The 14155-nt window shown below is 45.2% G+C and overlaps 1 protein-coding gene across 2 annotated transcripts in view; it reads left to right on the top strand.

The window, feature by feature from the left end:
* SHC3 (SHC adaptor protein 3) overlaps nt 1–14155 on the top strand; it is a 141730-nt gene that overhangs the window by 83570 nt on the left and 44005 nt on the right. For both annotated transcript variants that reach the window (XM_060013535.1, XM_060013534.1), the window contains exons 5-6: nt 1763–1816; nt 6988–7039. In XM_060013535.1, coding sequence (XP_059869518.1) covers nt 1763–1816; nt 6988–7039 — 106 coding nt within the window. The remainder of the gene's footprint in view (nt 1–1762; nt 1817–6987; nt 7040–14155) is intronic.

The following is a 14155-nucleotide window of genomic DNA, read 5'->3' as shown; positions in this document are numbered from 1 at the left end:
GGTCTCATTGTCCCGCCCTTGTTTATGTGGATGTGGGAGGGAGTGTGGGGCTGGGCGGATGCCTGGGGAATGGCAGCTCGGGTGACATGAGCACAGTCTGAGGAAGGTTTGGCAGGACCCAGAGCTCACATCCCTCTGCCTCTCCCGAGTTAAGGGCCAGGCTGTAGCAAATACAAGGAGCCCGAGTGGGCAGACCCTTCGCAAACCAGAGAGCCAGCAGAAAGGCAAAGCTAGCTCTCCTTTTCAGAGCTCTCAAGGAGAAGAAGCAAGATGAAACACCCTCAGAGCAAAACACATCCTTTAGTTAATTAGCTCTAATTTTCTTACTCTCCTTTTCAATGTCTATCTTACCCAAAGGGACAACATACAATCACGCAGTAACGGTCACGTTGGCCAAATATGATTTCCATTTTTTTCTTAAATCTGTGTGTTCACTTTGATTTCCAAACCCCAGTTTTAGAGCTGCTTTAGAATCAAAAATTAAATAAACAAAAAATTCAATAAGCAAAAAATGAACAACTTTAGAAGTCATAGTTTGTCATCATCTGGGGACTGCTATGTCCTCATTGCTCTCTTGGGAGCCCTCTGCCCCTGGACTAGAGGCAGAATTCAGAAAGCTGCAAAGGGCAGCTATTAGTCTGATCCAGCTGGGTTTGGGTACAGGCTACAGAGCTGAACTCGTTGTTTTTATTCATCGATATACTCAGGCTTTTCTAGATCCTGAGTAGTTTTGCAAGTGCCAACAAGTGAAGTAGGCATTTAAAAATATCTAATTTTATCTTGTAATTCAGTTATAGTTTTGCTTTGAGTTTTACTGGAGCATGGTTGGAAAAATCCCTTGGATGGTAGGATTACAGCTCTGTAAATTCTGCCTGCCTGCCGGCGAGGACCTGAGGGGGCTGTGCAGAAAGAAACCTGGTTATGCTGGGATGGAGACGAGAGTGCTGTTCCCACCCCCGGAAATTTACTTCAATGTCACTATGTTGTCTTTAAAAAGATAAAAATAGCATGGAAGACTTATGTAGCCTTTTAAATTTAGGGCAGCTCCTAATTTACTCAGTGTCTACTAAATCCCACCGTATGCTGCAGTTTATAAAGCTAATGGAAATTTCCCAATTTAAAATTAACTTGGAACATCCTCGGTGGTTTTTAAATTGATAAATTACAAGAGTGCCTGAGAGGACACCAATTTTGATCTTGGATGCCGGCTTTCTAATTCATGTGCTCATGATACAAATGGGATGAAGTAGGAGACAGCCACACTTCCCTCCACTCCAGCTATGGGGTCTGTACCAAAGACCTCATGTGTCTTTGGAAACAGAAACTGCACAGTTGACATGTTTTGGTGTGTGGTTGAGACGTTTTCCTTCTCAAAGAGTCATGGTTGTTAAGATCCCCTGTGTTCGGTCACAGCTCTGCCTTTAACTAGCTGTAGAGCTTTGAGCCAGCTGATTAGCCCCTCTGGGCCTCAGGCTCTTCATCTGTAAAATGGGATTGCAATAGTTCCTACCTTATAGGGCTGCTGTGAGACTTAAATGAGATAATTCTGGCAAAGCAGCTAGATGAGCGTCTGACGTTGTGAAAGTTCATTCAGGGTTATCTATTGTTATTACTTTTATAATTGTTATTTTCATTGGGTATGAATTTTACCAATTATCAGGAATCCTTGTGGATTTGTATTTCCTGCCAACAAACAGTAAGTTTTCCAAGACATGGGAAAGGTAATAACGGCACATCTCTTTTCTTGTTTTGGACCTGGCAGATTATAGCGAATCATCACATGCAGTCCATCTCCTTTGCCTCTGGCGGAGACCCGGTAAGTGCCCGTGGAGTTGTTTCCTCTTGCTCTTGTCAGAATTGCTGCAAAGGGGCCCTGCTTCAGAAGCATGCCTCTTAGGACCCTATAAAGAAAGTTAGCTGTGATACCAACTATTTCCACTTCCCTTTCATAAGCTCTTCCTGACTCTCATTTTTTTTTAGGGGTAACCCATGACAAGGACCTACCATTAAATTTCATTTCATTAGTAAAAAGCTGTCAAAAATCCCTGAAGCACTGGCTTTCTTAAGTTGCTGGTTTCTCAAGTTGCTGGAGTGCACTCGTGACTCTGCTAATCTTGCTTTGTTCCTGTTTTTCTACTGGCTCTCCCTTGGAGTCTTCCATTTTTGGATTTTAAGTCTATTCAAAGGCTGTGAATTTACTTAGTCTGGTTTATTCATAAATATTTGAAATTGGTATTTTTCTCTCCAAATTTAACACTGTAGTCTTTTAATGCTTTGTTTTGCCAACAGGGAAGGAGTTTCAGAGATAGAGAGAGAAAAAGAGAGAGGATAGAGAATACGAGAATGTTCTAGTTTTCATTGCTTCTTTTATTAAGAAGGTGGAACAACAAGGGAATTTGCTCCCCACATTCGGTCAGGAATTCTACGATACAATGCCAGCATTCAGTTTCAGTGTCAGGAAAGGCAGGACTCAGAAAACCACTTCCTCCTCAGGCAGGGCAGTGTTTCTGTTATCATTATTGTTGTTTGTATTATTTTGTCAAATTATCGGTAGACAACGCTCAGATTTTATGTAAGAGTTTACTGGTCCAAGATAGCCTGAGTAATTAGTGCATTATATTACTCCTTATCCCAAGGCCAGGGACCTTGTCTATTTCTAGCCCGGGAAGGGGATTTTTACCATGCCCTGTGTTTAACTCATATATCTTTCCTGACATACTCCTACCTGTGTAACCTGATTGCAGAACTGCTGTTGGCACATTGAAACCCAAATCGAGGGAGTGATCTCCACTGCTGGCTCCAATCTCGATGTTCCCAAAGGACAGTATAATCATGACACTGAGTGTCTCAGCCACAGGAAAGCCTGCGCCTGCCCTTCCCTCTCCCACCTGCTACAGCCTCCAGGGAGGCATCACTCCTATCTCCCTAGCACTGAGCTCCTGCTGGGGAGATGCAGGCTGCAGGGAGAGGCCCCAGGAGTCTCCCTGTCTCGGACCCTTGAGCCAAGGGCACTGGCAGGAGAGGGATTTGGCCACCCTGCAGATGGTTCTTTGCCCTTAATCTTCTGCTAAAGTGTCACAGGATGACCAGAGCATTATTTAAACATCTCATTCAGTGGGTTCCACTGGCTTTGGCCCTATTTCATATTTAGGGTCTAATTTTCAGAAGTCTTCCAGGATGCTTTCCTCTTCTTTTTTCCTTCCCTTCCCTTCTTTTACTTTATTTCCAATCCTTTAATTTCTTATGATCCACTGCAAAATGAAATACCTCACTGAGATGTATGTTTAGAAAGTGGAAGTGTTCCATAATCAAGCCCATCTAAGGAGCATTTCTGAAGATTATATCTAGACATATGTATACACTCATTCTCTACCTGTACTACACATATACACATATCTATACTTATATCTGTAACCAGATCTAGTTAATTTGCAGTGGCTGTCTACTTGCTTGCCTAATGTGATGCTTAGAGCCATAGATTCTTAAATTTGGAAGGTAACCCAGTTTGAAAAATAAGAGGCAGAAACGTTGCACACCTGCATCAATATCTCCTTTCAAGAACTTGTCTCAAACCTCATCTTCATGTTGACATTGAGTGGAGATGCAGAGATCTAGAAAACGGAAAGCCAAATACATTGTCCTGTGTTAGAATTATTTTATTCTCCACTATGCACAAAGACCTGTGAACTATTTTCAATTTTCCCTATCACCTCCTCTTAAAAAAAGGAAACATTCAGTGACCCTTAAAGTAATTCATAACTTTTAATATTTTTTTTCTGATACAGAAAATGTCATGATTCCAGGGGACAGGAAGCCTGGTTACTTTTTATTTTAACCAATTCAAATGCACATCACATTGTGCATGAGTTCTCATTCCAAATTTATTTATAACCATTACAATTGGTATACCTTTTAAATAAAACCAACAATTCTAGGTCCTATTCCTTGTTCTGCTGCTAAGTATATATCTACTTTTTGCTTTGTGCCTCAGTTTACTGGGTGAGAAAATGGTATTTTGAAATGTCAAATAAGACAGACTGGAAAACACAGTTAATCCCTGCAATTAAAAAAGGCATACTACAGGGCTTCCCCCGGTGGTGCAGTGGTTGAGAGCCTGCCTGCCGATGCAGGGGACACGGGTTCGTGCCCCAGTCCGGGAAGATCCCACATGCCACGGAGCGGCTGGGCCCGTGAGCCATGGCCGCTGAGCCTGCACGTCCGGGGCCTGTGCTCCACAATGGGAGAGGCCACAACAGTGAGAGGCCCGTGTACCGCAAAAAAAAAAAAAAAAAAAGGCATACTACAATTATAATCTACTATTATTAGCAGTTCTAAAAGATCACCAAAAGAAAGCCAGAATAATGGTCAGGCTCAGAAAAACTTGGGGAGTGAGAACAGACATGGGTAAATACAGAACAAGCACTTGGCATCCCCATCTTTGGCACTTAGAGTGCTCACTGTGTGACTGGGTGATGTCAAGAACATTGTTTTAACAGCAATACACTCCCCCACTGTGCCGGGAATGCATCAATATTGGCATTGGAAAAGCTGTGTCCTTGGCTTGGCCATTGATCATCTGAGTGACAGGGACACATCACATCTCTTACCTAGTCTTCCTTCCCTAGCTTGAAGCCAGAGGAGCATTTCTCAGACTGGAGTAAGAATTTAAAAAGAAGAATTTCCTTGTATATGCTACTAATGTGGACTCAAATTAGTTTTGTTACACAAATATGTACAAAAATAAATTATGTATAGACTCCTTATGTTTATTCCTTTTATTAAACTGTAAATCCCAATCAAACTTGGAAATTAAGTACAAATAAACACAGTAAAGGCAATAACATTCAAAGTAAAATTAATTTACTGTGATGAGTAAAGTTTTGTTGAAACTAAATCTCTGCTCCCAATGTGACTCTAGAACTGGCTACCATGGTGCAGAAGCCTTTGAGGTCAGCATCTCTCTACTACCACAGGCGCCAGATGACTCACTCCTTCCACTGATTTCTTCCATTCAAGTAAACACTTCAGTGGTACATCATTGTGTACAAATGTGACATTAATTTGCTTCAGGTGGGGCAAAGCCATCTGACTGTTCTTTTCTCTCTGATTCTTTAAAAACCTGGCACCCGTAATGTTGGAAACCCCACTGAAAATCTTGGCACTGAAATTGCGTGCAGAGCTTGATGGCACAGGTGTCATTCAGATGACCCCGCATATTACTGTATTAACTTTTAAGATTATCATAGAAATGAAAGCATGAAAAGAGATTCTGGTGACATCTCAAACACTGGAGAATATACCTGCCCAACCCTAGGGTTCCATGGATCTCAGACTGAGAAGCTAGTGCTCCCTAAGTCCACTTCTGACATTCACATCTCCTGAATCCAGGAAGAGTGTCTATGATTACAAGCTACAATCCTTATTTTTGCCAGTAACTTCAGATTCTGACCCGATCTTCCTTGATGAAATGGCAGGAAGTCAGGTCGACCGGTTGATGGACTCCCACTCCCTTTCCCAGGTCAGTCTGTGAATACACCAAAGGACAGAGATAGAGAGAGAAAAAGAGAGAGGATAGAGCCTGAGCAGGAAGGGGAAACAGCTTAGATAGACTACATGCTGGAGAATGACCTCAGGGTAGCAGTCCAATACGTCAAGAGCTGCCGGAAGAGCTCTCTCCCTTCTTAGTCTTAGTGGGTGTTTTTGAGTTGCAGGGCAGTGATGTTTGGAAAAGCGACTTGCACCCTGCAGTGGGTTCTCAGAAGCACTGCATCCTCCTCCCCTGCCTCCACACTCACTTTCCCTCTTCCCCTCACACATTGGAGGGTTTTCTGGAGCCCTGTGGAGAAAGAAGGGGTCGTTTCTCCTGCCCATAGAGTATCACAAAGAAGGAACTCACGACAGAGAATCTTGCAGATGCTGAAAACATTGGAAGCTAATCGATAACCTTGGAGTCCTCCAAAACCATCACATGGGGGAAATATCCACAGCAACGAGGAGACCTTTACCATGCCCCCCCCAGACTTTTTGAATGTTGAAAATGTCAACTTTGCAGGAAAGTCTTTCTTTTGCTTTCAAGAATTAAGAGAATTATTGTTTCCTCTGTTTAGAAACTAAAATTCACATGGTCACCTCGGCTCACTCCTGAGGTCATCGTTTCCTCTGCATGCCAAGTAGATGAGGCAGGCAAGGGGACTTATATTTCATGTGTAAGGGTGAGACTTCTAAATAGAGCTCATGCTTTTGAAACATCTTAAAAGAATTAAAATTACTACTTATGTCATCGTATCCATATCTCATCCACCCATGAGGGATGTTTGCAACCAGCCTTTGAACATCACTTCTAATTTTCTCAGTGTGGCCCCCAGATCAGTGGCAGCACCTGGTTGCTTGTCAGAAATGTACGTTTCGGGGCCTCACCTCAGACCTGCCAAATCGGATACCCTGGGCTGGAGCTCAGCAATCTGTGCTGTAACAAGCCCTGCCGGGGATTCTGACCCCAGCTCAGATTTGAGGATCGTTGTTGGAGACAGCTGACAGCAGTGGCTCTCAGCCTTGGTTCATAATAGAATCATCTGGGGAGCTTTTAAAAATCCTTAATGCCTGGGCCTCACATCCACACCAGTTAAATCAGATTATCTCGGAGTTGGGACTCAGGTATTAGTGTGTTTATAGCTCCTCAGTGATCCGACATGCTGAGAATGGATGCCCTTCACACCCTTGCTGCTCAAAGTGTGGGTGTGGCGAAGCTGCATCAGTGTCTTGTGAGAGCTGTCTGCAGATGCAGAACCTCGGGCCCAGCTCCTGGCCTGTGGAGTCAGAATCTGCATTTCACAAGATCCCCGGTGATTCCTGCCCACTGTACAGTCTGAGAAATGCTGGGCTGTCATCAGGGCTACTCTTGATTACTGATCTGCTGTATGCATGATGTGTCTGCTGTCCTGTCTTCACCTGTGATTAGTGATGTGACATCTCATTTTTCTTTCACAGGATACAACAGACTATGTTGCATACGTAGCTAAGGACCCTGTTAATCGCAGAGGTAAGCAATGTGTGACTTTCGTCATCTCTCACTCATGAGCAGCCAGGCTTAACAATGGATACCAGATGGTCCTCATGATCTCAGCCCTCTTCATCCAAACTAAGTGTCATATCGTACTGTTAGCGATAATTGAGGTTTGCAGGCAGTGAAGCGTGGCGGCACACCTGGCTGGGTTAGGAGATGCTGGATATCTGAGAGCTTTAAACACACTTATATCCAGATGGCTAGAGCTTGGTACACCTGACCTGCGGATGGCAGCTCCCACTCATACTCTGAAGGTGCCCTCAGTTACACCTGAAGACTTTGCAAACCGCTGGCCTCCTGCCCAGCTACAGCTCCTTGTGCGTCCACTGCCAACTAAGTCTCCCCGAGAAGCCTCGTGCTGCTCTGCATGGCCCTGGAAGCCAGTGTCCAAGCTCTGGTGCTGCCCACTTACACCCCACAAAGGTGCTAGGGCCTCAAACACAGGCTGGGTAGGGGATTTGAAACATCCAAGTACTTCCCATCTACATGGAACCTTTATTCCTAGACCCTCCCTACATACCCACCACCCCATTTCTTTCATCATTTACAAAACCAAAGGGTCCCCCCCTCCAATGTTAATAAGCTTGGACAGGTGAGCTGATTAGGGGGCACTACCCTTGAATCCCAGAAAGCCACCAGGTGCTGCACAACTCCAATTTAGAACTCACTGATGGAGGTCACCTGTGGGGTTTGTAACACTACAAATGGCACTTCCCTCTATCACCCATTGCTTCCCCTCCTCCTCCCACCCTCTACCCCAGGTACCCATTGTTAAGATTTCCTAGCTGGCTTTGCAGAAGTTTTATGTCTGTCCATATACATATATATACTCTTCTACTTTTGTTTTTTGTTTGTTTGTTTGTTTTTTTGCGGTACGCAGGCCTCTCACTGTTGTGGCCTCTCCCGCTGCGGAGCACAGGCTCCGGACACGCAGGCTCAGCGGCCATGGCTCACAGGCCCAGCCGCTCCGCGGCATGTGGGATCCTCCCAGACCAGGGCACGAACCCATGTTCCCTGTATCGGCAGGCGGACCCTCAACCACTGTGCCACCAGGGAAGCCCTACTCTTCTTTTAAAATTTCACCACAGATGAGATTTTAGCATTCTGTTTTCCCACCAGCCTTGAGGGAGGGGGAGGTGGCAGGCTGCACTCATCCCAGAGTTAACACTTGTTGAAGTTCTTCCTTTATTTTTGTTTGTTCTAAGTTAACTTCAAGTAATCCTAGACTTTTTTTTTACACCCTTAATGGCTCCTAGGTCAATGGTTCTGAAAATGAACTATACTTTAGAATCACCTGGGGAGCTTTAAAAAAATCTCAATGCTCAGGCCTCAGAGAGGGGTACCCAGGCAACTGTACTTTTTAAAAGCTCTCCAGATGATTCCCATGTACAGCCAGGACTGAGAAATCAGGCTCTAGGTCCAGACCCTGAAGGAGTTTAACCCTGTGCTATTTGACTTAGGGCCATGGAAGCATACAAGCTGATACCTTGTTTCACGGCTGCAAACCAGCAGCACCTTCTGTCCACAGTACCTTTTCAAAGTCATGGAAATCAGGATCCACTCCATGTGCTCAATGGTTGCTGGACCAGCTCCCTTTGGGACCTGCATGCAGTGCTGGTGTAAAGACAGACACCAGACCTCTGCGCCGTTGCTGGTGCTTTGGGGGCACCAGCAGCATAGGGGTCCTTTGAGATGCTTGATAGGAGAGGATCACTCCCTCCTTCCAGTTATCTGTTGCCTGTAACAAATCTTAATGGCCTAACAGCCATCATTTTAAAATATCTTTTGATATGATGAAGTATTAAGTGTCCAGGCAGGGCTCAGTTGACCAATTCTTCTGCTCTCTGTGGCATCAATGGGGTATTGGGTGGTCTTTGGCTGGTGGCTGGCCTGGTCTAGAGGGTCCAAGCTGACTTCACTTCCATGCCTTGGACCTTGGTAGGGAGGACAAGAAGCCAAAGCCAGAAGGGTCCTTCTCCCTCTGCAAGGAGTCTCAGGGTTCCTCCAAGTGGCCCCTGAATCAGGGCAGTAGGACTTCCCACATAGCAACTCTGGGCTCAATGATGCCAAAGTGGATGCCAAAGACCAGGCACCACTTCATCTCTGTCATAGTTGACTAGTCAAAGCTGTCCCAGGCAGCTCAGATTCAGGGGAGGGGAACCAGACCTGCCCTCCGACAGGAATTTGCAGCCTTCCTTATCCATCACATCTCTGTTCCCACACGTACCCAGGCAGCCCCAGCCTCCTGGGAGGCAGTGTGGGAAGGGAGGGGAGTCATAGATCTGGCCATGAACAGTATCTCAGAGCAGGCTTTGCCTCCATCCGATATGTGTCCACCCACCGTTGCCTCCTTCGGCAAGGAGCTGGGGGAGGGCTCCCCTGGCTGCTCTCTTCTCTTTCCTCCTGCCCTAGGCCAGGAAGAGAGTTTAATTGAATAAGAATGGCCTCTGCCATGCAGGAGTCAGATTAGCAAGAAATTCTGGGAGTGAATGTTCTTATTTGGACTCTTAAATATCCAACTCCCCACGCAGAGGCCCCAGTTGATGTGCTGACCCCATTGTGGTTCCCTGGCTGCAGGCATAGCTACTCAAGGCAGGCAGGCATCAAGGCACATTTGGAGCCCAGAAAGTCTTCTGTCAAAATCCTGCAGAGATGGGTCAAAGTCCCTCACTGTTATCATTTGTCCTTTCCACACTGATTCCTGCTTATACATTCTGGTGTGTGTTTTTGGATAATCTAGCAGTATTTACAGTGAGAAAAAAATTATATTTTCTCTCTAGTATCAAGAACCCATGGCTTATATAATTAATCTGGTGGAAGGGCAAAGGATCTCTGACCCATGTCATTAAGCTCTATGGTAACCACCACCATCTTGAGAAGGTAGGGATTGCAAATGAGTGAAGTTTCATGAGGTTGGCACCTTATAGCTGAAAGGCAGGTCTGACAGGAGACCTGGAAGGTGACTACTGATATATGTAGGATAAAAAGCCCCCAAAATCAGGCTTTGCTGGATCCTAATATACCATTTTCTTTTCACATTGGAATCTGTATTACTACACAAGGACTCCCATTCCCTGCAATCTAATGTCTATTGGTTCGGAATGGACTGTTTGGGTCACAAAAGTACATAAAAAATAATGTCCTAATTAGACATATGGCTGCCTGCAGGTGGCATGTACTTCCTATAATTTATAACCACAATAGCATCCCTGTTCAGGCGCCTTCTGCAACTCCTGAACTTGCATGGAAAGTCATATCCTACGGTGCTGACCTGATGGTAGAGAGGCCTGAGTGTTCAGCTGTTATAGCTTCTAACACATCCTGCTGCCCTTTCCCCAGGATTTCCTGAATAAGGGGGAAACGTGGTGATTGGACTTGAGAGGGAAGCCCCCCATGGACTACTGCCTCACATGGCTGTGCTTTCTTCTCCAGGCTTCTCTACTAGCTCACGGTCATTTCAACACTGAATTTAGGGTTCCTCTGGCCTCAGACAGTTGTAGGCTGCAGGAGGTGACTTTCCGGGAGAAACTTAGAGTATGAACTCCTTAAATAATACAGAACCTTTTCTGGCTTTTCTTTCCCCTAGGAGTAAAACCTCTTCTGTATAATAGGTGAAAGTAATGATTTATTTTTTTAAGCCAGGAGGTTAAATTCCATCTCATAACACTGTGGTGGGAGGTTAATTTTCCTGTGAGTGAATGTTTAGGTTGTTTCCCATATCTGGCTTTCGTCAACCATGGTTTTTTTGTGTGTTTTTTTTTTAAATAAACAAGCCAGTCCCTGAGCTCTAAATACCCTGTGCCAAAGACTATGAATGTTCCTGTGTAGCCCAAGCTTCTGGCTGAAAGTCAGACTTGTGTAGTTACCAGCCTGCTGCACATCTCTGCTCAGAAGCCTCCTAGCCCCCTCACCTTGACAAGCCACAGAGCTAGGTCTTTCCTTCCACCACAAAGTATCTGCCTGTCTCACTCATCATGATGTGAGCTCACTCCTGCTCTATCCCCTATCTCGTTTCCTATGATCTCCCCTCACCTCCACTCCAGCTCCACTGATCTTCTGGCTCTTCCTTGAACATGGCAAGCAAGCACCTGCCTCAGGGCCTTTGCACCTGTTGAGCCCTATGCCTGCAACATTCTTAGACTAGACCTTCCCATGGCTCACTCCCTGACTTCCTTCAGGCTTCTTCTGCAATGCCACCTCCTATATGGCTTTCCCTGGTCATCCTACATGTCACCCTACAACATCATCTTCATCACCCCCTTTATTTCACATTATTGTCTTTATGGTTTTATTAGTTTCCTGTGACTGCTCTAACAAATTACTGCAAACTTTGTGGCTCAAGACAACAAAAGTTTGCTCTCTCACAGTTCTGGAGGCTAAGGGTCTGAAATCAAGGTGTCAGCAGCCATGCTCCCTCCAAACGTTCCAGGGGGGAAGGCTTCCTGCTTCTTCCAGCGTCTGGTGGCTCCAGGAGTCTTTGGCTTATGGCCTCCTTGGCCTCCATCTTCACATCACCTCCTCTGTGTCTGTGTCACCTCCTCTTCTGACCCTTATAAGACACTTGTCATTGGATTTAGGGCCCACCCTAATCCAGAATGATCTCATTTTGAGTCCTTAATTACATCTGCAAAGACTCTTTTTCACAGGTTCAGGGGGTCAGGATGTAGACAGGGCTTTGGCTGCTGGGGGGCACCATTCAACCCGTTCTAATGGTATATTTTTCCTTCTTTATTTTCAGTGTCCACCTTCTAGACTGTAAGGTTGGTGAGAGCAGGACACTGTTTTGTTACTTGCTGTATCTGGAGATCCTGGGGCAGAGCCTGGTACAGAGTTGGTGCTCAATAAGTGTCTATTGAGTGAAGTCTGCAGTAAATATTTTGTACATTTGCCTTGTGCTCATGTGCAAGAATTTTCTTAGGGTTTATACCTCTGGGACAAATCACTGTGTTCTGGAACACCTTCAGTTTTTTAAAAATGGTTATTTCACTTTATAATTCCACAAGTGGCACAGGAGGGCTCCTTGGCTTCAGCTCTTGTTCAACGCTTGGAATTTTCAGACTTTTAAATCCCTGCCAGTCTGATAGGTGCAAAATTATCTCCTCATAAAGTTTTAGTTTTCCACTCTGGGGCTAGAACAGATATTAAACAACTCTTAATTAAGAGCATGGCAGCTGAATCTTGGAGTTCTTACCTGTCTCAGATCAAAAAAGTCTGGAACAATGAGGAATATATGGATATATGAAGTGAACAGACTAGAGTTGGCTGAAAACTATGCTTGAGTTTGGAGTCTCCATTTCTCTGGTAAGAATTCACTGGTGTTCAGTGTTCCTTTTAAGGGGTGAGAGTTATCAGCCCACTAAGAGGAAGAGACAGCAGTCATTGTTTGGTAGGATTTTTTTCTGATTAGGTAATGACTCCAGGTATCTCCGAGGTTCCCTATGTCAGTCACCAGTTGGTAGAGAACTTGGCTATGAATTTGAACTCTTGGAGAGTCCGTGAGTCTAGATAAGAGGACAGTGGGACAGTCTGAGATGGGACCCCTTCAAGGGCTGGGCTGCCTTGTGGAGGCCAGATGGCTGTGAAGTGTGAGTTGGGTTGGTGTGGGTGTGGGTGGGAGGGGCCATGACTTCTTAAAAGAGCAGCACAGATCCTGAGAGGTTTTCTGCTCATACTTGCAGAGTCGCCCCATGAAAACAATGCCCACTGAGGTGGGGTGGCCCATCCCACAGGGTGTGGAAGCAGCCACTGTGGTGGGAAACACATGCTGGAGCCTCTGTCTATAGTCACTGATCTGAGATAGAGCGGGTATTACCCCGTAGTCATATGTAAAGGGTGCAGTGAGCCAGTGACACCCTTTCTGTATGTCAGCTGCTCCTGACCACAGAAGGGGTGAGAAAGTGGGGTCTTACTTTTACAAAGCAAAAAAACCCAAAAAACAAAAAAACCCACCCCAACAATAATCTAATCAGCTAAGATAAGGAATCAACCCCTCCAGACTCAAAATGATTAAGAAAAATATTTCAAAGATGGAAGGATGAATTTCTATCCATCATCATTAGTGATGAACCTCACCCAAAATATTTATCTTGCTTTGAGATAATAAATGACAGTGTGATGCTTTCAGGGCCAACAAGACATCTTGAACTTTATTTTATCTTTATTGTATCATTTTTAACATCTTTTGAAAGATATTTTTATAATATACATACTATTATATTAACACAGGAATATATGTTCACAATTTATAAATAAGTAGATACATATTTGGGACACATGCTCAGTATAGTAAAGAGTTCTTCACAGGTAAGCATGAGAAAATCTTGACAATTTCTTATTTACAGAAGTAAAGCCTTTTTGGGTGTTTGGTGCATGTGATAGGCATTGCTAGTACTCACTGATGTCCTGACCTCACTCTTTCCAAGCTCGCAGGAGACTGTACTACCAGCCTCTCCTGGGTGGAGGAGGAGCCAGGTGACAGTTCTGTGTGAGAGCAGAATGGATGAGGCAGTTAGTGCTGGTGCAAGGCCCTGCTGTCTCTTTCTTCCCTGGCTTGGGAGGAGGCCTTGTGTTGAAATTCAGGATTGAAAGATCAAAGCAGCTTGGTTCATGGGGTCACCACCTGGAGAGTTGCCCAGAAATGAACAAGTGAGAATGGGATTGTTTTCAGCCACTAAGATGCTGGGGCTGTTTGTTGTTGTGGCGTCACTTGCCTGTGCTGACTAACGGAGCAGCCATCCCAGGCAGGGCTCAGAGAGCTAGCTCAGATGAATGGTGGCCCCCGTTGGCCTGCAGTCCATTTATCAGTCAGATGGCCAGGGCAGTCTTGAACACCGATGAACAGGTGCAGCCACTGGCCTCTGGACTTATTTGGAGCCATTGGGAAACTTGCGGAGGGACTTCTGATCTGCCAGTGTCTACTGTGCAGGGAAGATGTGTGGTTAACCCATTAGGAGGCTGCTGTGTGAGGAAAGATGCTGTGCCCCAGTTCTATCTGGCATGGTTACAAGGGCTGCAGCACATCCTGCTCTCAAGTGGCTCATCCCAGGTCGGGAGTGACCTTTGTGGTGAGGCCTGATGAAGTCCCCTCACTAG

This window comes from Delphinus delphis, chromosome 6 (assembly GCF_949987515.2).
Source record: "Delphinus delphis chromosome 6, mDelDel1.2, whole genome shotgun sequence".
Classification (NCBI taxonomy): Eukaryota; Metazoa; Chordata; class Mammalia; order Artiodactyla; family Delphinidae; genus Delphinus; species Delphinus delphis.
This window is presented reverse-complemented; position numbering and strand designations above follow the sequence as displayed.